This window comes from Acanthaster planci, linkage group LG08, assembly GCF_054643075.1.
Source record: "Acanthaster planci isolate LZ-2023a linkage group LG08, COTS_SCS, whole genome shotgun sequence".
Classification (NCBI taxonomy): Eukaryota; Metazoa; Echinodermata; class Asteroidea; order Valvatida; family Acanthasteridae; genus Acanthaster; species Acanthaster planci.
Window position 1 is genome coordinate 10,116,708 of NC_141784.1, and position 27,844 is coordinate 10,144,551.

Sequence of the window (27,844 nt, forward strand, 5' to 3'; positions counted from 1 at the left end):
ACCTTCTAAATCATATCCAAGCAAAGGCTTCATCATGCATAACCATGGGAATCAGCCCCATGAACAAGCTTCCCACAAGCCTGTCAGAGCATGTGTTTTATGGTACCTTTAAACTGTAACTGTCTCGCACCATCACACTAGGTAAGAATCAAATACTGCAGCCGATTATCCTGCTCTCCCAAGGATATTACTCATTTTTGATCACATTAAGGCTAAGGGCTTCATCAATTACAACAACACACAAAGAACCCACGAACAAGCTTCACAAAATCATGCCAGTGCATGTACATGTACTTTGTTTAATTTACCTTGGGTGGCACCCTCCTTTTGAAGAATGAATCCTCCTCTTGCTGGCTGTCCACGCCCGCCAGCTTCTGTTGGGCAAACTCGTCGTCTTGCCACTCGTCCGGCAACTCCACCCCCTCCATGTTCTTCTTGGCTTGTGCCGTGGCCACAGACATTGTCCGCTGGGGGGACTTCCTCTCTTGGTTCTCGATGAGAGATTTCTAGAAGGTCAAGGAAGTTTGACAAAGCACCACGAGTAAACCAATGCTGAGTCAGCTGAGGTTACTTCCTGCACATTGCAATGCATGTCAATCATTTCCTGAAAGATGCAATCTTTTGTTTTTCATGGATTTGTAAATGATAATATAAAACAGCTGCTGAAAACTGCTGACTGTAGAGATCTTAAACTGTAACAGCTACATGAATGTGAAGAAATGACATCGTTTCAGAAATTTGGAAAACTGAATGAAACATGATTGAAATTGCACTCTTTGATTAGGTGTTGCAAGTCTGTCTTTAAGTTTAGTCATTTCAATAATTCTTTCCAATAAAGCATACACACCACACAGACGTAGTGAATGATTGCATTTTAAATTTGAAATTCTTCTGGGTGCAACTCAAATTTATATAAAATATATGGAATATAATATAAGGAATATGCGTTCACTTACTGTTCGTTCTTTTTCAACGATCACCTCCATCAACTTCTTGCTGTCATCCCATTCCCCATGGATGTCTTGCACCACATCAGCATCGATGGACAAGCACCTCTTAGCAGCAGGAGGAGACATCCTTTCAGATGGTTTCCCAGTCTCCGCCTCTCCCTCTTCCATCCTGTCCAACGTGTCTTCGTCGGTCCCTGTATCGGATGTCAACATATCGAGGCTTCTCAAGCTGATTGGTGTCAAGGGCGTGCCCGTGTCCGACAGCATTGAAATGGGTGTCCCGGAGGAGAGCAGCCGGGCCGATTTAGGCGTTGACTTGGTTGTCAGAGGCAGGGTTGAGGGCCTGATGTGCGGGTCTGCTGTGGAGCTCTCTACCTTACCATCAGGGTTGACATACTCCAGGATGTCAGCCAGTCCAAACAAGGAGGTCTGCTGGTTGTCGCTCTCGATTTCTATGTCCACGTCCTTCATGGAGTCTTCGACTGTCAGCTTTGTTTTGCCTGTGGTTGACTGGCTGGTCACCTCCTCAGAATTACTGCTGATGTCTTGGAGTCCCTGTTTACTTATGACAACATTGACTTCAATTGGGGACTGAGGGGCTTCTTCAATCTCATCCTTTGGCTCCATGTCTGCAGTGATGGACAAACTGAGAGGATGCTTCTCTTCCAACTGCTGTACAGATTCTTGTGACTCCTGATCTGCTTCATGGGGGACCCCCTGCTCAGTTGGCATTTCTGATCTAGCAATCAGTTCCTCCTCAAGAGGGCTATCAGCTTGTGGAAGAACATTCTGGTCAGTTGGTAGGCCTTCTCCTTCCTCAGCAGATGGATGCTCCTGTAAAGGTAGCTCTTTGTTAACTGTCATCTGGGATTCTTCTTGAGATACCATGACCTGTGGTATCTCTTCCTCAACTGTAAATTGAGGTGGCTCCACTGAAACCTCTTTGGGAGCTTCAGGACCCAACACATGTTGGCCTTTGCCAAGGGATTCCAAATGGTCTGCTGTCCCATCAGTAAGGCCTTCTGCCCTAGCTTCCACACTGACTGAGACTTCAGATGACGGCAAAGCAGATTCTTGCTCTGTTGCTTCTGAACTCTGGATTACATCTTCCACTTCAGCGGCACTGACCAGCTGCTCATCAGGAGCCTCTGCGTGAATCTCTCCTGGACTTTTCAGAGTCTGTTGTTGTTTTTCTTCCAAGAATGCAAACTTTGCCATCTTGATGGCAGCTTGTACTAAGTCACGGGCTTCCTCTTGCAGAAGACCACTGTCTGCTCCTTCAAGTGCATTTTGAGGACTGCTTCTTCCTGAACTGGCAAAACCAACATCAGTTGGAATAGGAATTGTGTCCATCACTCCTCTGTCAGTGGTTGTCTCTTCTGCGTAATAGTTGTCAATGACACCCACTTGTCCCTCACCAGAGAAGTCTTCTGGGGCAGTCAAGCTTGGAATGCCATTTACTTGCTTTTCAAGAACTTCAACTTCACCTACTGGAGCACCTGCTCCCATATCTCCTTTTGACTCTCCCAGTTGATTTTCTTCCTCCTCAACCTCCTCTTGAATGTCACCTATCTGAAAGTTGCTGACTTCATGCGACAGGTCTGTCACTACATACGAGTCTCCACTGGATGGGTCCTCAGAAATTGCGTCCGAGGTGAACTCACTGTCCGGGCTTGTAATTCCACTGGAGCGAGCAGGGCCCTCATCAGATACGGGAGAAAAGTTCTGTTCCAGGGATGCAGCAGCTCCCACGGATAAGTCAAGAGGGAGGACATCAGGCGTCGTGGAACTTTCTGGAGCAGAGGCCTTGTCCATCACATCTGGAACAGACTCCAGAAGGTCTGTTGACACTGGTATTAGTATTTCTTCCTCCTTCTCCACTTCTGGATGTGGTGCATGTGCATGTACTTCTGTTTCTAACTCTTTATTAGATTGATAGTCTAAAACTGTTGATCTCTCTTCTGAAAGACTGATATCACCTTCTCCACCTTCTTCCTTCTCTTGGAAATCGTCTCCAGCATCATCAACTCTGTTCACTGTGAGTCTGTCATTTTCCTGCACATCTTGTACAACAGGGCTTTCTGGGGACAAGATCTCATCCACTGAGCCAGGAACCAATTCCATTTGATCAACTGTTTGGGAAGACACTATTTCCTCCTCTTTTGCAGTGTCAAACTGAAGTAGAGATGCTTGTAAAATTGAAGCATCTGCGATTAATGTTTCAAAAACTGCACTTTTGGCAAATGAATCATGACTTTCTTCACTTTCTTGTACCTCCTGGGCACTGTCAGCCACAACCTCAACTTTTTCTTCACCAGGTTCATCTTGAATGGCTCCTGAAAGTTCCTCCGTGTCTTTCAATTCTTCAACCTGATAATTATGTGACTGATCAACTTCTAGGTGCATGTCTTGCACTGTCGATTCAGCACTTACTTCAAATGATGTTTCTACCACATCTGAACCCACCTTGTGAGGGCCTTCCATCTCATCCTCATCAAAGGTTACTGAGGGCTCTTCTTGGTCTTCCTCAACCCATAAGCTTTGCTGTACTTCTTCTGCTGTCGTTGCTGCCATGCTGTCTTTAGGAGATCCTGACTCAACAAGAGATTCTTTTTCATCAAGGAACTCTGGTGGTGGGTTGTCTACTTGTTCTTGGTCCGGTGTAACAGAGACCGAAATACTCTCAGCAGATGGCACATCTTCCGGTGAGCTACCTGCAGACATCTCATTTAGATCTGCCTCTGCAAGATCTGTTTTCTTTAGCTCAGAGGGGAATTCATCCTCTGATTCTTCTGATGCAGCTCTTTGACCATCTCCTACAATGCCATCAATTATTTTGGTGCCAAGATCAAACTTTGGAGAAATCCCTTCCTCCAGCTCATTTCTCTGATCACCTTTATCCAATTCCACCTTTTCTGTTTTGTGGAGTCCTTCATATTCTGGTGGCTCTTCACCAAACTGCTGGTCTTGTGCCTCAGTCGCTACCACCTCATTATTTACATCTTGGTTTTCATCAGATGGAGAGTCATCTGAAACCTGCTCCTCTTTTTTGTCAAGGATTGCATCTTCTGTTTCAGAGGTCTCCTGGTCAATGTCTGAACTTTGAGAAATTGTTATATCTGGAGCTGGGTGAAGAAGCTCTTGAGCTTGGCTGTCACATTGGTCAGTTTGAATGTCACCTTGATAAAAGACATTGGAGCTTGCTCCCTCCATAATCATGGAGGCTGGAGGTTCATCTAACACTCCAGAAGAACCAGAGTGGAGATCAGACTCAAGTAAATTAGATGGCTTTTCTGCAACACCAGAACCTGGACTTCCAGGATGATAGTCTGTGACAGCACTGAAGCTCCTTGCGGATGACTCGACTGTTGTACTAGTTGAAGTTTCTGTTGACGGTTCAGTTAATTTAAATGGATTAGCACTTTCTGCTGTAAAACTATCTGAGGACTGATCTGTGAACTCACTTGGAGATGTAACAGCACGTATCCCGAAGGGATTGTCATTTATTGTACCTTGGACGCCATCAGAGCTATCCACTGCAACTTCCATGTGAATGTCTGAAGAGGGATCTGACAGTTGTTGATCCACTGCATCAGGACTTCCTGGGAGCTGATTCATGAAGTCTCCCAGATCAGTCTCAGAACTCTCAAGAGTTGTTGAAACAGAGGTCTGGACAGTGGAATCTGTGACTGCGAAGGGATTACCAACTGCAATGTCTGTAGCACCAGGTGCCTCAGAGACTGATGACGAAAAGAGATCTAAGCCGAGCAGGTCACCACTGCTTGATTCTCTAGCATCTGCAAAAGGATTATTCGATGAGGCAGAGACGGTCGATTCAAGGACAGCTGCTTCTGAATCTGGAACAGCATCAAAGCTGAAGAGGTCATTTGAGGTGTTGCTCACAGATGAACTGTCAAGTGGGACTACTGGCTGTGACATAAAAGCCTCTAGACCTGTATCATCTCCTGTTGCAGAAGCTGCAAATGGATTGGAAGGGGGATTAACAATGCCAAGATCCTCAGTTGCAGACTGCTGAGCCGATCCAAAATTGTCTAATCCAAGGAGGTCCTCTGATTCACTCCCAAATCCCATCACATCGCTGCTGGGACTGGAGGGCGTGATGCCAAGGGTATCCATACTGTCCCTTGAGGAAAATGCCCCACTTAATGAGGTCCCTGCTGCATCCTGATTTCCAGAGAAGGGGTCTAAATCTAGGAGTACTGATCCGGCATCGATGCCGCTGGAATCGGGCGAGCTTATCACTTGGCTATCCCCAATCCCAAATGGGTCATCAGATGAGACTTGCTCATTGGCATTATTGGCGTTGCTGGCTTTGGTGGACAGCTTCAGTAAGGTGTCGTTCATGTCAGTCAGGTCCAATTCTGTTGCCACTCCCTCCTCTGTTTCTTGTTCTTCATCCACAGAGGAATCCTCCTGACTGCTAAGAAAGTCTTTCACAAGGGGGAGAACCCGCTTCCTGGAGGCCTTGACATTGGCCTGGTTGTAAACAACCAATCCTGAGGCATTTGTAGCCAACTCTGAGAGACTCAGCTCAGGTGATGTTGATTCTTCCAGTGTCTGGATCAATTCATCTTTCATTGAGTCCGAGGAATTGGGGGAGTAAACACAGATTTGCCTGTGTGCTTTGCCATCGTCTGAGACAGTCAGAGCCATGAGGACAAGAAGCCGCAGGTTTTTCAAGGAGCAAAAATCTTGAAATCCTGTCTCAATGTCGGGCTTGTCCACAAATTCCTGAAAATACACATTCAGATACAATTTCAAGTTATACTTAAAAGAGTTTGGAAGACCAAAGAGTTCAAAGGAATAAGGCTTTGGCTTCAGTTACACTATGAATGTGGCTTCTTGTTAAATGTACTGCCAGAAACATTAAACGGCCAAGTACATGTACATGTACCGGTACATGGGAAATAATATGATACATGTACGTGTATATAATGGCACATTGTAAGGGACACAAATACGAACTGCAGAAATACTGGTACATGTATAATTAGTACATGTACATGTGTACCAGTGAAATGTGTACCAATGAAATGTATAGCACTGATGTTAACCATGTTTAAACAATCTTAGCACACTTCAACCTCGAACAGAACTCTATGCTACAACACAAGGCAGTGTACCATAATTGCCCTTTAAATAAAGGAAAATAAAAATACCACAGGGTACAAGCTGACGGACCAACATACAGTGTAAATGTAAATTTCTAAAGCTGCATGTTCATGTGTTCAGTAACAGAATGCATTTCTAAGTGCCATAAAGTTTGCACTTTTTATCACATGCTGGGCCAAACAGAAGCTGTAGATGGATGATAAATGGTCTAGATTACATAGCTCAGCATAGCAAGTCATGATGTTATCTGAACAGCTTTTTACAGTCACTGGCACCATGAGATAATGTATGCCTAAGCTGCCTTAAAGATAAAACAGGTTTACAAACATAAACACTTACACTTACGTGTAGTATGGAAATCCCCCGTTATGGCAAGAACATTAGCCATTTTTTGTTTCTGTTCAATGTCACAGGCTACATGTACTATACCGGTATCACTCTATACAGTGCCATAAACAAGTTGAATGACATTTGATGGAATGAAAAGCTTAATTATACGTTGTTCAATTTTTGAAGAATAAAATTGCGTGAAAGATACAAAACTGAGAATTACTAAGAAAAATGAAACTTTCAAAAATCAATGTCTTGAAAAAAAAAAGTTATGGTAGTTTGCATCACACTATGCAAAAGAACAATGAATTTGTCTTTAACTTCAACCCGGAGGGCATGAAAGGTGGCTGAAAAATTGCATTGAATTGGAGAATAAAGTTAGAATAAACGATAGCCACTCACTGTGAGATGCATGAGTATTGAACTCATCCCAATACTCATGGAAGAACCAGAGACACATTTGAAATCCTTCCTCAGAATGTCTGTGACTGAGAAATCTGGTGAGGGTAAGCAGAATAGTCTCAACATGAAACTAAGAGATGGAATGGTCCGTACCTGACAATGAAATCCTGACTGATTTCCAAAGCCGGTTAAAAATGAGAGAACGCCGGTTAAAAATGAGAGAACGGAAGGTGGGGTACTAGACTGAGAGTGGAAAACCTCACCGTCATGTTTATTGGAGACTGGAGATTCAAGGACACTGGTGAAATTTAAGTCTACATGTACATGGGAAACAGGTACAGGTGTGCTTCACTGAAGCTGAATTAGACAGTAGATCTCATGATCAGGAGTCATGATGTCTATACCTTCTCCATGCACCTAATGTACATGTACATGTATGCTGACACATGTACATAGATAAATAACTGACTGGAATTCCGTCTGATTAAAATGCGCATAAACAACAACGTACACACGTACATGAACATGTACCAGGGCTGTGTCCAGGTGTACATGTACATGTATGCACATTTTTACGGCTGTTCAATACATTTGATATCCACCAATAAAAATGGACACAATTTCTTTGCATAGAAAATGGTCTTCTTTGTCGGTTTTTACACTATGCCAAAGCAAGGCAAGGTTAATTCTTACGCATAACAGCAGAGTTACATGTGACGCCTGAATTTTGAAGAACACAATCTTAAGAAAAAGTGCGCTGCAAAAGCTGAATACCAGTACATGTATTCCTTATGATAAACAAGAACTGTTCTTTAACTGGCCCAGTCATACATGTACATGTATATTCAGCTATGAGGAAATGACTGAAACATCTACAGCAAACCTGGAATGTTCAAAGGAAGCTTACTAGTACATGTACATGGACACACTGTTCGATGAATATAAAGGCTGGCAAACATGTTATGTCCGTGTATACGTAGAGTACCTGACATGTCTGCTTTCGCCTCCTGCAGTTCCTGATACATCTCTTCCTTGTTGAGGTCCGGACAGATCTCCGACAATGCCTCAACCATGGCAATGTCCTTAGTTGTAGCCTTGCAGGCTGAAGCAGAGAGGTTGACAGTGTCGACCAGAATAGGACCTGTTTGGATAAAAAAAAAAAAAATATGCGATTAACTAGCCCTAACAGTCCTGAATCCTCCAATATTAATATGATTTTGCACACACCCTAGGGAGTTAGGGTTAAGGTGTACAATGTACATGCTATAACAAGAGTCATGGGTTTGTTCTGTCACCGGTAATAACATAACACAGACATGTACACCCACCCTTGTATATGTACATGTATACTTGTGGGGTATTTCCTTTGTTCTCGTGTACAAAACTCCCACACAACAAAGAAAAAAATTTCAAATCACTGCCATTTCAACCAAATTCAGTTTCCTGGGTTGAAATTTCGACCGTACATGTACTGTATAACCCTTATATAAAACACTTCAATTTGCGACTGATGAATCTCACTTGAAATTTCCTCCTTTTTGAGTAAATTTGAAATATCTATTTCGTGAAATTTCAGTGGGGTACCACTTTAGTACCCCACAAGGATCAAAACTGGCCTTGTGGGGTACCTTCCATTGTTCGGGTACCCCACAAGGCACCATGTACATGTACAAGCGCACGTACAAGTACATGTGTGGTGTATATGTACATGTATGTATCTGGTTCGTAAGTGACTTCATCACAAAGGCAGACGCGCCACGATTTGCAGGCTCCCATTGAGACAATAGCTGAAGTTGCACGTTAACTTCCGGTTCCGTGTAAACGGCAATCAGTGCATATAACTCTATGTGCAGTGCATGTGCAGTGGGCGTGGTTTAAACTGAAGTGACATCACGCTTACGAACCGGATAGGGTAGAGCGTGAAAATAATAACATCCTTGGAAAATGTAAACAATTACTGGTACAAATTCAGCCTCTGATTATCAAACAAAAACAGTGCATTAAGTACATGTGCACATAAACTGCTGTATAATAGTCAATCCCAAAAACCATTACTAATCCTCTTACAGTACATGCACTCCTGTCATTCTTGCAAAGAAGCAAGTGAATCAAAGGAATAGAATTGGTACATGTTGATGAAATAAGAGGATCAGCATTCTCACCCCAAATGCTACGTCTGGTTTTGCAGTAATCTAACTAAGTCACGGTGTACATGTACTATTATCTACCTGCATGGCAGGTCTCAACAGTTTGATGTCCCCATTTTGTTCCACTGGATTTGTGTGGAGTGTTGATTACTGCTTTCAGGAAGCAATCCTTACAGAATGCCCAAGGATCACGACCATAACAATCATGATTAATTGGATGACACTCAAAAGCAATGAAACTGACATCAGAACTTTCCAACAATCTGGCAGTGTACAAATAAACCGGATACAGTGTGTAAAATGTCCATGTTACATGTACCTGTACTGTCATGTACATGTATGCTGCACATGTATGCAATGTATGCTATTTTTACATGTCGAGCATATATGTACTTGTACTCCATGTATAAAAATAAATAAACCCACTTCCCTTGTACATGTACAGGTTCCATTTTCGAGCCAACGGTTTCCTACAGCAGAGCAAAGATTGCCTGAAGCCACTCCAAGTCACCCACTGACATTTAGAGGTGCTGAATGCATCACCGCAGCTGATGGCAAGTCAAGTGCGCAGAGAACGTGCCATGTGTACTAGTGTTCTGTTTTTTAAATGCCCAATGCACGAATGATAAATGACTACTGGCATGCCATTCCCTTATTATTTTCCTGGAACTCTTCAGTGATAAACTGTGATTGCAAATCATTATTTGGCTTCGGGTAAAACCGGATCCTCTGATTCCCAGAAAAGAATGTACTGTACATGTACACGTACATGTACACTGTAAACGTTGAATATTATATGTACATGTACCGGTACATGTACTGCACACATGGTACGAACATAAGCAAGGGGGTGGGGGGATTTTTAAATCTAAAAAAATGTAGCTCACTTTAAAAGCAAAATGAGCTTCAAACGCACGGTGCTCAAAACCGGGCATGCAAAATAATATTGTTTGGCAACGCATCACGCTTCTGGCACACTGGCAGATTCCAATCAGATATTATTCAAGTATGGCTGAACTCTGCAGCAGGCCCCGAAATCTAATATCAGATTCTAATAAGTGTCCCACGGAACCGTTAGGTGATTCTAATGACTCTGAAGTGCTGTCTGTACGTGGCAGACTGACACATTCTTTGCTCCTTTTATCGCGCAGTGTTACGTACACGTGCCGGGGTGTGACTCCGAGCTGATAAATGTATCGGTACAGTACATGTACATGTACATCCTGAGAATGTGAATGTTAAAGCAATTAATTTCAAATTGTAACAATTTATTCTGTGAATGATTTAAGAGAACACAAAGGCAGTGAGACATATCGGTATGGTACAATAAATTCACTTATGGCTTGCCTTGATGAACCTTCTGTCGATGTGTAAATCGTAAATCTCAAATAAGCATCTAGATGCTCATTTCGTAGGTTTTATTACCCTTCCAAATGATATAAACAGTGTGAAGACTAGGAATGATTTTCAACATGTACATGTATGACTCGTTTAAAAATTAGAAAAACCTTTGGAAATTTTAGTAATTTTTTTGTACATGTACCGGTACACGTACATGTATGCACTGCACCTGTATTGTAAACATTACTTTTGTAATGACGAAAGTTTTACCGAAACATCAACATCTGAACACCAACCATATGTATTTGTGAGGGGATCATTGGCCAAGATAATCCCAAATATGCATGTACATGTACCATGCACTACTTGCTACAAAAGGTTGTACACACTGTCCAGTACAAGAAACTTTAACTGTAGCCTAAATCAGTTCAGGCCACTGAAGTAACTGTCCATGACCTGGACGTATACACCTGCATATATGTAGATGTACACTGACCCTATCCCAGGGCACTGGGAAAAAGTGCCCTGGGACACTAAATGGTAAACAGGAGGAGGTGTGTGTCGTGTATTCAGACTGGATAAACATAGGGCATGCAAAAAAAGATGAAAAAAACCACACTACAATGTGAGAAAGTGAGCTTGTGTGCTTATACGTAAACAAAGTCTTTTCCCACAATTACTGTACAGGTACACAGGTACAGGTCCTCAAGAATTTCTTTTCACTAACAAATTTGCATCAAGCCACACAAAGAAACTCATGTAAATGCAGCAGAATGCACTCATGTACATTCCATGGACAGTACATTCTATGTGTACTCTTGCCCAACAAGAAGGAAGTGTTACCGAGGAAGCATTTTATTCACGATCCGTCTGACTTTTCAGGGTAGTTGTAATGTTCAATTTCAATCTGGCTGGTCACTGCTCACCAATGATGTGGCTAAAAGGCCCCAACTTATCAGATCAATTTGCTTTCTGCTGCCCTGGGTCTATGAGCTGATAAAAATCCCCAGTCACGATTTAAGCGCTCGTTATTTTTGCACAAAGCAGACTGATGATGATTGAGAGACAGACAGTAATCTATTAATCAATAGCAACAGCTGCGCTGGTCTGGATTAATATCGTACTTGATGAGGGAGTTTAAGGGACACTTTGAAAAAAAGAGATTTGGGGGTGTACCCAGTACAGTGACTGTCATGTACATGTAAGACAGATTACTTGCATGTACTGTTTATGTAATTGATTATTTTAATCAGGGTGCAAAATGTACGCACCACATTTTTACATGCACCAGTACATACATGACACAAGAACTAACGAGAAATTTTATAACCCTTCAAAGTGCACCATACACGTGCATGGTTGGAAATAAAGACAATATCAACAATGGCAATCATACATAATTTCTTGAAGAAATGTCCAAAGGCCAAACCGTGCCACCATGACTACGTGAGCAGGTACATGTACATGTACACAACGGCAAAGAGGTCCACATTTGCAAGATTCGGTCACCGGTATAAGTACATGTACATGTATGTATCATGTACACACGTACTTGTACAGCTGTACGCACTAGTACTGGTAAATGATTATCATGGCATAGTGCCATCTGACACCGTTTTATGATGTGTGCAGTGCACAGATGTCAAAACTCACACGTCTCATCTGGTAACACTTGTTTCATAAAGTGAACTCAAGTGTGCACTTTTTATATGCCTACAGGAAGGGGATATTCAGCCTTATTCCAATTATGGTACGGTATGGTAAATACCGGTGAGGGCAACACTTTCCGAGCACTTTTTAGCTCGGAATGTGTTAAATACTCAAACTCAAACTCACAACAGAGCCTGAAAGCAAAAAGTCATGCAGCAAGCTTCTGGAACCCTCGCATGGTCCGCCTAGGGGGATCTTACATGGGGTCGTCTTATCACCTGTCGATAAGTTTTGGAAGAATGATTCCTAAGTGAAACCACCCCAAGAAGCACTGACATCAGAATGTTTCTTAGTTTTCCTCAAGCAATATTTGGGAAAACGTCAATTGGAGATGGATAAAAAAATGAAATTCATTCATGACACTTTCCCTTCTGGCAATTATCGTTCCTACAGTGCAGGTAGGTCTCCTTGTTCATGCAGGTTTGTAATCACTTCAGGGGCCTAAAATGAGATTGTCTAACGCTGCAAACATTTACCTACTGCAGTTGATGGATTTTAGATTCAGTCGAGTTGAGATGATGCAGATCTTGTCAGTAAGGATTAGATTAAACGTTAAAATCTTTTGTAAAATTAGATTAATGCTTTAATTAATTTTTCAAAATTCGTAAAATATTTTGATCTGTTTTGATTTTGCCTTTTACCGACAAACTATTATAAAGTTTAACTCCATGAATATTCATCTGTGTCAGAGACGGCCGAATTGCACTGTGCATGTACATGTACATGTACCTATATTGTAGATTTTTGACAGTGAACAGCGAAGGGTCAATTTTTGACTGACTAGTTCGATTTAGTTTATTTTCACTTTCCAGATTCCAAAGGTCTTTTCCTGGGTTGAATTTTTAAGAAGTAACTGAACGAAGATATATTACATATTCTTAAATTTTTGCATGGCTTCGAGTCCAGAAATGCGTCATCAGGGGTCAACTTTGAGGCTCTACTGCACATGAAAATGTGCCACTAGGAGTCTTTCAATACATGTACACGTACATACAGAACATGTACAATGTACATGTATGTATGCATGCATGCCACACCCAACTTGCGTACAATTATAGCCAACCCCTTTACATGTATACTGACAATACATGCCCACTATAGGATGACAAGCCCCTCCAGATCCGCAGATTAAAAATGACCCACTGAATCCAATGCAGGATTGAAGACCCTAGCTACATGTATCACATGTGTACATGTGACTGTCTGAAATGACAGCAATGCAGGGAATGCACACATGTGCCACACATGCCGGCACACATTTCATTTTTTTTCTCCAAAAAGCCTTTCAACACTGACTGCAACACAGAAGTGGCAAAGTTCCTCACCAGAATTTTTCTACCAATTCAGTACCAGCGATACATAATGCACCTTTCCAAAATGATGAGTAACTTTGCATTTTAGTTGTTTTAGTTGTTAGCGGTCTTTTATCCCCATTAACTTGCAAAGTTTTACATACCCTGCCAAAAGGGAACATACGGAAGGAACTTTCTTCGCTGGCAAAAACCAACATGTACAATGTACAATCATAACCATACCGTACATGTACGTGATACACAACACATTTCACTCTTTTCAGTGATCACTTCCTACACAGAAGAGGCATTATGATTACACTACATGTACAGTGTAAATATAGTGTAATCAGAGGATGCATCCTTTCACTTTACACTGACACACTGGACAAGCAAATTTAGCTTCCTGATCTGCACACATGGTGCATGATATGTGGGAACATTTTGAGATGACTGTCATTTGTATGGCCTACAGGTACTAAACATCCTACAAATTGGTAACCTGCTTCTACGTATTATATCAATTGTGGAACGTACACCAGTGAATAGTCAGAAGCCATTGCGGAAGTTTTGTTCAAAGGATATTATGAAGGTACCGGTACAAGGTATAAGACTACTCCGCTTCCGCGTACTCTTTTGCACATGGTTTCACGTTTTGCAGGACACCTCCTTGCGCTCATTCGTTTCACTTCATCCATGTCATCATACATGTACATGTACTTCATAGACCTGGAGTAGAAAAACAATTTCTAACAGACATCCTCGCATAGTCGCACTCGCCAAGGCACACATCCGCCAAGACATCGCCCACCGTCGCTCTCGATCGCCCACCGTCTGAGCGTATATTTAATGTTTTCTACATGTATTGCCAAAAATACTTTCCTACTGTTGTCAAAAAGGTTAAATGTAGATTTCCATCACACCATGATGGGATGTGCCCTGGCTGGCCAGTGTTGAGGGGTCAATTTCTTTTGTTAAAAAACTCAGATATGAAAGTCTGCATGTTGGTGCCATCAAGTTTACATTTTCAAAATATGAAGTATATTTTTTCTAGGTCTGTTTTTTAGAAGATATTCTTTCCAATATTTCCTTTTACAAGCTCAATTATTTTGAGGTTTGTTTTTACTAGTTACCTGTACGTACTCGTAAAAACGAACCTCAAAAAAAATTTGGAAGTTTGTCTAAATGAGATATAAACTCTAACTTGGAAATGCATGTCTTTTACAAATTAACTTGAGAAAATACATGTATCTCTCATAAAAACAAACTTGATCAAACTTGATCGATGTCTCACAAAATACATTTTCATAGAAAATGATAGAATTAGAAAGAAACAATGTTCTTACGAATACATGATGTACATCTCAGAAGAATGAACTGGAGAATACATATCTCGTACCAGCTTACACACATAAACGGTACATGCAAACTTCGGAAAAAACATATACCGGGTACACACGTATACTGTAAAAGTGAAGTTGGGAAAAATATACTTCATAAAAAGGAACTTTGACATACATACTGGTGTGTACACTGTACATGCACTTCCCTTTTTGAAAATATACAATATCCTTGATGGCACTACAGGGCTTTCACATTCTAGAATGAGATGTGGGGAAAAAATCACGCCCATGGTGATTCTGTTCCTACGGCAATTATCATTCAACACATGCAGCCCCAATGACTGCAGTGTCAGTATTATAAAAACATCACACATAAATGTACTGCATTGTAGTACATGTACTGAATGTAATGACAGAGTAACCAGTCATGTGTATGTATCAGGACGAACAATGACAAAGGAATGCTATTGTCACAGCTCATTTCGTTCTCATTTGCAGGGCCTGTGATGTGTCTCAACTCTACCGTACAACACTACTGTAAGTGGGTGGGCCTATAGGGACAGAAAAAAGGGAGATGGGAAGTCAACATGAATCATGTCACAGAAATGTTTCTATTCGGTGAAAAAGGTGTGTTGATTTTTCATCAAGTACACGTAGGCCTACTTAAAAAAGATGACATGGATTTTGCTTCAAAAGCCCCTGATGTACATACATGTACCTACATGTAGGTGTGCATTACACAAGAACATGTACATGTACTGTACACTACATGTACATGCAGGCGTGAACAGCTTTAAATTTATATAAAATACATGTACAGCACAAGCAAAAGGAAGTAACACGTAAAGATGCCCAACCACTTTTAAACAAATGGAGCCAAACCGACTTGAAACATTTGTGGTAAAACATGAACATGTACATGTACGTGTGCCGTACATTATACAAATGTATGTATGTACATGTACAGGATCTGAACCCACAGGATCTGAACCCACAGGCTGAAATTTCACACACAAAAAATGCTTGGACATCATCATCTTCTGTATTCCACTGTGAGTACCAGTACGTGCCCTTTTCTACAGAGTGTATGCACATGTACATGTACTTATCAACCAATCAGAGTGAATGAAATACAAGATTCCGGTATTAGAATTTCATGATTGAAATGACGAAAATACATGTGTGTAATGTCATGCTGTACGTAGTGCTTTGACTCATCGTCACTAACCTCATACAGTGCATGCATGGACTGGCCTACCCTAGATTTGAGGTGGGACTGTTAATCATCAACAACCAATGATTAATCATTTATCTTTGTACATGTATGATGTACTGTGGAGTTGTTTCGGTTTCTGTGCCTGGATGATGGCTGTTAAAGTGCTCAGGGTTTATAAAAAAAAATGGAGCTCGTGTTTCAGACTTCCAAACCTGCCTGAGATTGGACATTTTGAAAGATGTACATGTAATTAAACAATATCACCGGTAGTGTTCTGGCCATGCTACGGTTCCAGAAACCTTACCGGTACATGGACATGACTTTTTATAATCCCAATACAGTGCTTGCATCAAGGGTGACATTTGAAGAATAACAGCAGTTACATGTACATGCATGTATGGTACATAACATATAAATGCATATGGGCAAAGTACCTGACTGAGTCACTGATGAAACTCAATACAATTTGCAGGAGAAGGCACCAGTATTGTACATGAACATGAATCACGTACATACATTGTACATGTACATGTACGGTACTGCTACACGGCATTACACATCCTTAGGGGAAAGCAATTTGTTTCTGTATATACATGTACATGTATTTAATGCATTGAACTGAAATGATATTGAGCGTGAATTCTGCATGCGCTTTTGACCCCAACTCTTCAATTAACAATGCAATGCCAGGAATCTTGTTTATTCAACATTTTTCTTGAAACCGTCATCACAGGAATGCCTGTGAAATCAACCATATCTTTTCAAACTGCACGATCAGCGGATATAATCACAAAACCTGAACTCAATCTGCACAGGAAGTCTATAACACCTGGCTCTGAAATAAGCTTTGGCAGAAGCACATGCACCCACAGTATAAATTTTCTTTCCTTTTTGGGGGGAGGGATAGGGTGATCAAGAATAATATATTATTGTGTTTTACTTTATGAAGAGTTTTCCCTACAACTGTATTACACACACACCTTAAGATAAGTAACACCACTTTTTAATAATAAGTGTTACCGGTAGATGCAAAATCATGCATTTAATTATCAAATAATTTCATTCAGCCCATCAGAGACCATTTCAAGTTGTACATTACTTCGAGCAAATGGGAAAGCCACAGTAAACATGTTTTATGACTTAACCACTTTTGTTATTTTACTCTTTACAATTTCACTTTCAAATATAAGAGTACGCATTCGCTACGATTCAAGGCTTAGCAACATGTTTTGGTATTCAATAAATGAAACTAATTTTGCTTTACTTTCAGGAATACACTTAAGGTACAGGTAAAGGTCCACCACGAACATTCAAGCACAGAAACAACTTTATTTTTCTCTCTTGTTTTAGGTACCCTGTATCATAAAGGTAATACCTACCGAGTAAAAGTTTGGCGATGTCTTCGTTCACGATGTCCGGGTTCCGAGCCAGGACCTTCTCTGCAATCAACGTGCTACATGAGCCCACCGGCTCCACCGTCACCTGGATATCCCGCTTGCCGTCGTTGTGCCGACCATTGCTGTGGTGATCGATAACTTCCCGGACGGCTTCGTCCAGCACGGCATCCCTTGGGGGCAGTGTGTTGTGGTCCACCAGGGTCAGTGTCAGCCTGCCTGCGGCATGCTGGGAGTGGAGGTCCACGTCATCACGAAACACTAAGGAGGACGCCCCGATGTGGTGGACCAGACTCAGGAAGTGGGTGACCTCTGTGCGGAGGTGATAGTCCTCAAAGGGAATGTTCAGGACTGGTATGACAACATCCCCCCTGGTTCCTGGTACTTCCTGTTCCTGGGTCAAGGTTCAGAGGAAGGAAGTCAAACACAAAGCCATGTCCCTGTAAATGAATATGCTCAATAACAGCAGCTTTCTGAACGGTGGTTCCTGAACATACAATGTATATAAAATGTGCATGAAACACTAGCTGACTAGTATACATGTATGTATATACACTGTGCATCTTTGCTCGAAAATGCTACAATGGCCGCACATGTTATTTTATGTCTACATTTATCAACTAAAATGAACTCTTTAATTTTTTTTTTCATGGAGCAATCTTAATAATTCACGGTGGCTTTCATTTACCCACGAATATTAAAGTTTATGGAAAATGCGCTCAAGTGCAAACTACACTATCGGTATACCATACATGTACATTAATATCACATTCACCTTTCAAGAAAACAAAGCGTATTGGCGTATTACCAGTGCATACCGGTAAATGTCTTCAATTTCTTAAGTTTTCCTATGCTTTGCTATTTAATTACTGAATGTCAAACAAATTCCCCGAAGTTAAAGCTATTCAGGGAGTTGTAAAGGGTACACTGAGCAGATGTCGAAGTCAAGCATCTTGTCCATATGTATACTAGTATGTATGTATCATTGCTACCTTTATCTGGGGAAACACTGCTACACACACGTACTGTACATTTAGTATTTCTCTTATATGTCTGCATTTTAGGAGTAATGAACCCTCTTCATTGATCTGGGCTGGAGCTAGTGGCTCCAAATTTGTTCAAGTGCAAAGCATTTGCCCTATCTCCTCCCATTAGGCATCTTGCTGAATGTATCCATACCACAAGTTTGCAACACAGCTGAAACGAGAATCCTTCTGAATGATGAATGCATTAACATGCACAGGTGGGCGTTGTCGCTGAGTGCAGCACACTGGACCACGACTGTATTCATGCAAGCCTTGGCCCCATCAAATGAAACAACACTGTGTACTCCGACACTTGTGTTAACTATAAAATGCAATAGTGTACCGTAACTTTTCTCAAGTTGTCCATTCTGTTATTACACTTAGCCGGAATGCGGTAAGATATAATGTACAGTGTCCAGGCACCACGAAGCTCCACTGTAGTGTGGAATTTTGGGGAATTCACTTGTCTGAAACCTTAAATTCGTCGGGTTCACCACGAAGTGGCGTATTGTGGATAGTTGCTGCACCACGAACTGACGTACCTCTAGGCCTGTCATGTGTACAAGTCTATGGACAGTATGTCACTTCATGATGCACCAAAATTATCCTACACATGTACATGTACGTCACTTTGTGGTGAAACTGACAAATTACATGTATATACATGTACCGTTACGGCAATACATGTACGTGTACATGTATGTCATAGGATTCCTGTAACATGGTTTTCATATGATTTAGGCAGCTTCAAAGCAAAAAATGTGTTGAGGAGCGTGAAGGGGGAACTGTGTATTGTCACACAGGATACTCAATGTTTAACCTACTGAATCACACAGCAACCAAATGACAGGGTTGTCAGAAAAGCCTTCTTCATGTACAATGTACACATACCAATACAATGCAGGTACATGTAGTTCCAACAATAGAAACTGTACAGTGTATGACACTTGCTGAATCTAATGGAATCCCACAGCTCAGACAAAATACTTTTTGTTCAATTCTGACATTGAAAAAATCCATCGTCAGATTTGCATGTACATGTATGGATATTGTTTGATCTCCAGTTAAAAGCTGCAATATTTGTACCTTTGCCAAGTGGTAGGCCCAAACAAGTGCTGAAATGGCAGAATCCAAATCACAAGACTCGTTGCTCAGGACAACATGAACATTCAGAGAAGTATGGCCTCGTGCTGATTCCTAATGCAAGTACACAGGGGGAAAAGGTTGATTGGTTACAAATGTGTACTACTGGCAAGTGTTACAGCTATGCCAGTCGGGATCGTTCTAAAGTCTGGCACTAAGCCAGGTGAAACAGCCCACCAATTGGTACAAAAATCCTTAAAATCCCGGAAAAATATTAGTCACTATGAAAAATTCATATTTTTACCGGGAAGTATTAAACAATTTGGGCTCAAGATTGATCAATTTGAAAAGAAAAATTCACTGAGAAAGCGATCTACATTCCCTTTAAGCAGGCCCCTGGACCCCTGCCGTGACCCGCAAGACTCTAGTCCGCCATTGCTAAATTGTCGCATACTAAAATATTGCTGGCTATAACACTGGTACCAGGAATGCTATTGAAATGAAATGCAAAAACAAAAGCTGCTGTAAACTGCAGGGCTTGTGAGCTGGGTCATTCCATGAGGTTGAGGCACAATTTGTGACAGTGGCAACTGTTACATGGGTTCCATAAAAATGAACAGTCATTTCCCTGCATGTGGATTCCAAATTGACATTGTTTTACATCTTGCAAGGCTAGATGCAGAGGTGTGTGTTATTTTTAGAGTAAATGACCTACTCTAGAGGTCATGACAGGTGGTAAAAGTTTTGGATGTACATGTAACAAGGACACCGTCACAAATTGTGCCCCAACCTCATGGAATGACCCAGCTGCAAAAAAGCCTAAAATATACATACTGAAAAAGGTAGAGGGCTCAACTATTTGATCTATCTCACAAGCCTTTAGGAAACATTCTGCTGGTTTGAAATGCCTGACCCTCTAAATTTTCGATATAATTATTTTTTAAAGAGCCTTCATTCGTCCAACTCCTTTCACTTTTTGGGCTAAGTCTTAAAAGATGACTAACAGGCAAGTTGGAAAAGCAGGCACTGCAGGCTACATGAACTCTCCAGGAGAATGAGTCACACTTTCTGACAAAGCGCATGTATGCATGTTATAAAAAGATCAAGTCCAAAGCATCCGCTGATGTCTGTCATGTCTATGATAGAGGAATAATGTCATGAGACATCTGGATAAGCCCTACTGCTTGTCATAGCCCAACAGCAGAGGGCCTCGCAAGGAGAGCAAGAGGGGGAATACTTGCCCCACTGGAAAAATTGAAACATAAAAATGGGGAAAAATAAGAGAAGGAAATGGGATGAAAATCACCAATTTGCTCGAAAATATGTGTTCATGTACATGTACAGGTACCTTGGAATGGATCCCCTTCCAACATGTGCATGTACGTATGGTTTATCATTTTTTTTAAAGGCTCTAAAATTTGCCATTAGCGATAACAGTTGATTAGACGTTGAATAAAATTGAGTGTCCACCTAGTGAATATTTAGTGAAGCTCAATTGCAGAATACCCCACCATCCCACATTGCATGATCAACCTCATAGCCAGGTACAGGTCAAAATGTCCCACTCTTCTCAAGAAAGTGGTACCTACGTAACCAGTCATTCCAGGGGTCTATTTTAGAGTGGCGGGGTATTCTGCAATTACTCCTTTAGTGGATAGACGTAGGCCTACATAGTACATGTAGGCCTAGGCCCCCTAATGGTAATTTGTTCCACAGTGCTGTGTGCCAGAATTTTATTACACTCCATTAAAATCTTCACAAACGTATAGGAATGCGACAAAAACCCCTCCCCCAAAAAGCCACTAGCACTCCAGGTTCCAGGCACTAGCATAAAAAATATTATGATGCATACAGGCCTAAGGCCTAGTAGTAGGCCTTGGCCCAATGAACATGTACCCCACAGTTTGGGGGTAGCCTACATCATTGTGCGTACCAGTTCCATGCTGTTGACATGTTGTCATGCATAGTTGAGGAAATGACTTACCAAGCAGTCTTTTGTCTCTCTCAGAAATGTGTCCATCGCAACAAGAACATTTGGGTTTCAAGACTCTGATATGTAATGCAAATGCACAAATCCGAGTCCCATGCTTGGGGTCACAGCATCATCTAGCTACTGTAGCTACCTTCCAAATCAGAGCTCGTACTCGTAGCCGAAGTCAGGCATGATCTCGAACACAACGCGGAAAAAATTGTGCGAAGTTAACACCCACCAATTACGTGTAGTCTGGCTCCGATAAACAAATTTTTCTCGACAGCTACAATTGATGCGGCGGAGCGCTAGACTTATGAAATCGACCTCCTTCGTGACTCCAAAATGCATCAAGTACCATGACGCGTCTAGCCTAGAGTCCCAACTGCCGATTGTGACCCTGCGATTCGTTTCACGAGCAGGTACGAGAGTTATTTACTTTATTTCCCCTCTCGTCTATTTAAGTGAATCTTTTTCCTTGTGTTGTTTGCTTTTGTATCATCACTTCGTAAAGTAGAGGAAAGGGACTTTTGATTCTGCCTCCTGTGACGTAGCAAGACACGTACACGACTTGAATTCGCATAAAATACACTGTATTAAGTACAACTGGTGTAGTGATGTTTTCATACAACTGCATGTAGTGGCAGGGAATCAGACAATGCGTCCATTACGTTGTGCTGTGCTTTGAAGTCTGGTCCTTTACTAGCTAATTCTTACTACAGAGTCCACGTAAAAGGAGGACCACTGATCTGAGGGCTTGGAAGGTTGGGAACTTATTATTACCATGATGTTCCTAAATGTTTTTCCCTTCCTCTATTATGTCTATGTCTTATATTCAGCATTAACATTATATTTTACTGTTATTATTAAGCAAAGTGCATGATATGCCTGGAGTGTATAAAAGTGTACATGTGCAGCAGGCATAAACAATGTGCAGTTGAGTGTTTTTTCCACCCCAAACACATTGCTTCATGTGGAATCCTATCTCCAGCGGATGACGAGCTTAATAACAGTTCTGACTATAATGGAATCCAACATTAAACTGTAGGATTTTTCACTCTTTTTGTGATCTGCAGGATTTTTCACTCTTTTTGTGATCTGTTGGTGGCTTTCAAGGGAAATAAAGTCTGATTCCATCTTTTTAACCCATATTCACAGTGGTAATTTGAACATTAACCCCCTTGACGATGGGAATTTCTTCCCAAAAGCTGACTCCAAGAATTCCAACCTCGCTTGGCCACGAAGGCCACCTACCAAACCGTAAATTCTCAGTTTGTGGCCCTGCATGCTTTGCACGCTTTGAATTACACGGTGAAAAGGCTGATTGTTTGGTGGCATGCGGCTCTACTCAAGCGTCCACATTCCCGCTGCCTCTTTTCAAAGTGGGGACTATGGTGAAGCTGGTGATTATGATGCAAAATCGGTCTTTTCATTTCTGGGCTATGCACAAAGACCAATTACCATGTATACAAGAGCCAGGGTCTGCCTTCTTTCACCATGTTCGCTCGAGCATGGGCTGAGAATAATAGCTGAAAAGCGGGCGGAGGATCTCAATTTTTACGGCATGTCTAGCTGCCTTCCGACGCGAAGGGGTTAACTCACCTAAGATTTGTCACCATAAAATCCCCACAGTCACTTTATAGGCCTACACTTATCCACTTTGTCAGCAAGAAACAATGACTCCCTTTGATACCAGTTCAAGGCCAAATATCCACCACTTAGTAGTTTTTACATTTAAATACAGCACAGTCCAGTAAGGATTCTTTCTACAAATATGGTACGTTGAAGTTCTTTGTACATCTTCCAGTGCAATTTCAGTTATTCATCCGGCCACTATAGGCTCGCTAAAACTGGACCTGAAATTGACCTGAACCTAATATGGGCACAGTTTTGGTGTTCTACTGTTTCAGTAATATTATCTTTTTTTGCATTTAAAAAAAAAACTTTAAATTCCTATTTTTTTCCCAGGTTGTTTTTCACATGTTTTGTAACTACTTGTAGAATTTGGTCACCATTAACAGAGTAATCTGTCCCGATTTTATACTTCCTGGAACAATTCATACTGCATTGTAGGCACTAATCAGACCTGTTTTAATTCCACTGCAGAGGTTCCTGTTGAAGTGTTACAAAATGAAGACCTACATGGCCCTCATGGGCGCTGCCATCTTCTTTGTGGTCATCCTCTCCATGTACTTGATGCTGGACCAGACGCGGTCATTTCCTGACCCCCAGAGCCCCCATGACTCCCAACTCAAGTTTCAGCACTTGTCACATGTGAGTAAGAAATCTGTATGGCAGGTATGGTTGCCCTGAAGACTCTCTGTATTAGGGGTGTGCATTTGCGGGTATTTTTAGAACCGGGTACCCGTTTTTTGTTAACATCGGGTACCCGGGTACCCGGAAAAGAGATTGCCTGATAATGGCATTGCGCACAACCCGGTGGATCATGTGCCCGAAACACGGTTCTTTTTGGTACCTAGGAAGCAAGCAGAACATTGTTCTAAACGTCGGAGATAATCTCTCCTACCTTTTTATCAAACGACATTGTTACCTTCAGTTTTCAAATTTTGTGTGGGTGTATGAAACAGAAAAACAAATCTTCACGGGAAACGTCAGAAAAAAGAACAGAGCTGCAAACCACGTACATGATATACGCACCTGCAAACGCTTAAAGGAAATGTCCCGGATGCTGCATGACCACGGACACGCGGAACGCATGTGGCGTGCACGAATGGTGAGCGCTGGCCGGGTCACGTGCGGACCAGATCAGTGCTATGTACGTCACGGGTTAAAAGGCTCAAAGTTTTATGTACAAAAATACCACCGTAACTCGAACAGTGCCCACACCATTACATCCACTTATTTTGAAGTTTCTGATTCAAAAAACCGCCACCAAAATGCTTCAGACGGCGTTGAAAGAATCGGAAGTCTAGATAGGGTCAGGAGTCATCGCAAGTTCATTTCTTTTCTGACGAGGACCAGTACGTTGCATAAATCAACGTAGCTGCAACTGTGTAATCCTGGCTTTCAAGACGCTGAAACTAACCTGATTGCAACGCGGGCCCAATTGTAGTCCCCTTCAGGCAGTCCAATCGCTGACACTGCAGCAGCCATGTGACCGTAAAAAGAAAGGTCATGTGACCACACATAAGGAAGCCCAAGTGAAAAAAATAGCAGCGCTCCACGTTGTTAAATGACAAAGCGATACGAAAGTTTTGCCACACGAAGGTACGTACCACGATGAAGTGGTTTAGTTTTATAAATACTTTTTCAGGATAACTCCATTCCCCTGAGGTTCAAATTGTCGAGATTTTAATGCATAAGTACTTCGACAAGTGATATTTGATTGGCCGACTGTACTATGACTTGCACCTGTCAACATTTCCTTCTTTTTTTGAATGAAAAAATACTTGGATTTGAAATGCTTTAGTACATACAGAAAAAATCATTCCTGCTTTTTTGGTCAATTCCTCATCCACAGTTCCGCTGAATCACTGAGGAAATTCAAGTTGCTTTAATTTAAAAATAATTTTGAAACGGAATATTTCTTGGTATAAAACTTAACTAAACTAGTTCTCTGACTCCTTGGGTTTGTAGCGCACATTTAGTGCTTTGATTATAAAAGAGGCCGATCAACCGCACAATTTGTGCGTGATCGCTACTTACCGCACGCCGTGTGGAGTCCCAGTAGTAGTACCGCAGGAATATTACACAATCCGCTCTCGCTTCGTCGTCAATCCCGACATAAAGTAATTTTCATTCATATTGTTTTATTTGACAAAAATACTCTTAATTCAAACAGTAAGCACTACTTATTCTGCACAAAAGTCATTTAGGCCGACAGGGTTTGATAGTTACAAATACAGTCATGCAAGTGTACATCAACAGCGCTCCCCCCTCATAAGACAAAACTCCTTCGGTCTCTTGTTCATATAGGTTTGGTTAAGTCATTTTCCTAGTTCCGGATCGCGAAAATTATTCAGTAAGACTGCAGCTAAAAAATCCTCAAATTCGAGTGAAATATGGTCAGAAGTCAACTTTGTGTTTTGGATATACTTCAAATTTTTTTTCAAAATCTAAGCTTTTATATTTGGATTCACAGGATCGATCGACGAAAGTGATGATGACACCTTTCCTAGTTCTGCATCGGTTTAGGATGGAGACAAAAACGTCTTCACAAATAAAAAGTAACCACACGAAAAATCCATTTTCAGCCAAAACCATTGTAAAAAGTTTCTTTTCTAATAGAGAATCTTTTAATTTTGAGAAAATTAGATGAAAAATAAGAATTCTAATGAATTAAAAAGGTAGAAATTGCGTACGGTTTGACTCGACTTTTAAACTGTACAGTGAGCTATCAACGTTATCCTCCCCGCGCCGCACAGTTGACGAACCCATTACGTCACATACATTTCTGCTGCGCCCGTGTAGTTGAGTTCGCAACGACTTTGCGTGGTAACGCCGCGCGATCCGAGAGTGGGGAAAAGCTTGCAGTTTTCGCTAAATTAACAAAAACGGAAACTCTAAAAAAGTCATTTTGATTAAGCGGACATTAGATGCAAAGGTTTATATGACTATTCAATTTAAAGAAATATTTAAAATCACACGTAGCGAGTGACCTATCGCCCGTGAATTTTAGTGTTTTTTTCGCTCTTGTGAACTAGGAAATTCCGGAACTAGGAAAACGACTTGCGGTGCAATGGGCGGAGTGGGTAAAAAAATTAGCTGTCGATCTCCGAATTCAAGTTTCATGTATGACCGCGGGACCGGATTTTCATCGGTACGGTGGTTTTCCATGAAGTCTGTCCTTCAGTAAGAAATTTCACAGACATTTTATGCATGAATGTTTGTTCCTAATTTATTTACTTTTTTACGGGTACCCGGCCCGGAAAAATGGAACCGGGTTTTGAAATCGACGGGCGGGTACCCGGGTACCCGGCACAGGCCTACTCTGTATTATTTTGGTGTCATCTCATTGTCAACTCAGCTCCTCAAGACTTCATTGTCCGGTGCCTGTAGCTCAAGATCTTCTTTGAAATTTGGTAAATTTTGGGCTTGACTCTTGCTATAAGGGCTGCAGTTTCTGTCCTTCAAGAGTTTTAATTAGTGGAGTGGGTTACATGTACTTCTTCAGTAATGCAAACGTTTCACAACAGAGTGCTGCAAAGACTTTGCAACACCATAACCTCTGCCCGTTTGGAAAGGGTCGACACAGTTCGTGCATTGTGATTGGCCAGTGCATTGCAATCTCTTGGTGGTGCAGTATTGTGAAATGGCAGCATTGAATCACGTGAGAGAAAATGGATACCTGTGAGGCTGATGAGGCTACTTAGGACAAGGGTTGGAGGTTGTGCTTGAGTAAGTAGGAGCTGTGACAGGAACACTCTATCAGTCTATGGTCCCGATGAACCGGGATAGCAGCGTTACAATGCCTTGACGTATGTTTGTAGTACCTGCAGCAGAATTGCAGTAGAGTGACGTGTGGGGATTATGATAATGTCTTGATGAGGGTACAGTTGCTTACATCGTTGAAAATGCATAGCTTGCACCGTTGCGTGGAGTGCAATCTCGCCCATAATTTTTAACCCAAACAGCTCTGAATTCTTTGGATGTCCCAAACAAATGTCCTGTACAAAAGAAGACATACTGTACATTAAAAAGATGAGTTGATCAAAACATTAGCATGTGTACAGTGCAGGTGAATGCCAAATTCTGTTATGCATTCTTTCAATGGATCATAGTACATAATGTTAGGATTTGTAAGTAGCAAACCTCCTCGGGCTACCTGTAAATGGGAAATATTGTGGTCAAGGTGCTGTAACTATCACCCCATGATCCTAAGGACTATAAACTACTGACGAGCTCTTGTCTGGACTGATTCAAGGTGCATTATCAACAACTTACCCCTCACAGTCGCCCATTTACCCGTAGATGTAGTTGTAGAGATTTTGATAAAAATCATCCATTTACATTAAAATGTAGGCCTATAATTTCCAAGGAATGGTGCAGTTGTTCAGCGAAAACTTCAGGAGGTTTGTTGTACTGTCCTTTGTACTTGCATGGCTATGCTACTTGTATATATATTTATGCACATGAGCATGCACTTCTTGGGTGGGAACGTGTCATGTTGATGGTGTGCCATGGCTTTCACAGGAGGAGATAGACCAGCTTCAAAAGAAAATTAGTGCCTTAGAAAACGACCTTGTGAATAACCACGAGACCATCAACCAGCTGCGGAATGCCGTCAAGTCACTGGCCAAGGGGGACCTGTCCTTTAAGCTGCCCCAGCTGGACCCAGTGGCGCCCATGCACCAAAAGAAAACTGATCCCGTCCATCAACCCATTCAGGTGGACTCCAAGCTGCCGGTACAGAGCTGGAAACCCCTCCCACCATTTGACGTCCCGCGAGCTGAAGTTGGAAAGGAGGAGTGTGCCTTTGCTGCCGTGCCGAATGGGAACAACGTTGACATTCAGGTGGGCAAAGCTCAATGTTGGGGGTACTTAGTAGA

General features: G+C 41.7%; 2 protein-coding genes across 11 annotated transcripts in view; one reads left to right on the forward strand and one right to left on the reverse strand.

The window, feature by feature from the left end:
• Positions 1-21,652, reverse strand: part of LOC110979360 (uncharacterized) — a 43,921-nt gene extending 22,269 nt beyond the window's left edge. For 5 of the 7 annotated variants that reach the window (XM_087140537.1, XM_022235085.2, XM_087140535.1 and 2 more), the window contains exons 1-7: positions 21,351-21,652; positions 19,370-19,480; positions 17,244-17,652; positions 7,801-7,956; positions 6,816-6,910; positions 957-5,702; positions 309-506 (exon numbers count right to left, since the gene is read on the reverse strand). In XM_087140537.1, coding sequence (XP_086996663.1) covers positions 309-506; positions 957-5,702; positions 6,816-6,910; positions 7,801-7,956; positions 17,244-17,652; positions 19,370-19,480; positions 21,351-21,386 — 5,751 coding nt within the window. In that variant the 5' untranslated portion in view covers positions 21,387-21,652. Of the gene's footprint in view, positions 1-308; positions 507-956; positions 5,703-6,815; positions 6,911-7,800; positions 7,957-14,651; positions 14,791-17,243; positions 17,653-19,369; positions 19,481-21,350 lie in introns of those variants that run through there. The other 2 variants (XM_087140536.1, XM_087140538.1) reach the window with 2 other exon arrangements.
• LOC110979321 (alpha-mannosidase 2-like) overlaps positions 21,626-27,844 on the forward strand; it is a 28,484-nt gene continuing 22,265 nt past the window's right edge. The window contains exons 1-3 of one of the 4 annotated variants that reach the window (XM_087140539.1): positions 21,626-21,757; positions 23,442-23,609; positions 27,489-27,809. In XM_087140539.1, coding sequence (XP_086996665.1) covers positions 23,466-23,609; positions 27,489-27,809 — 465 coding nt within the window. In that variant the 5' untranslated portion in view covers positions 21,626-21,757; positions 23,442-23,465. Of the gene's footprint in view, positions 21,758-21,918; positions 22,100-22,419; positions 22,496-23,441; positions 23,610-27,488; positions 27,810-27,844 lie in introns of those variants that run through there. The other 3 variants (XM_087140542.1, XM_087140540.1, XM_087140541.1) reach the window with 3 other exon arrangements.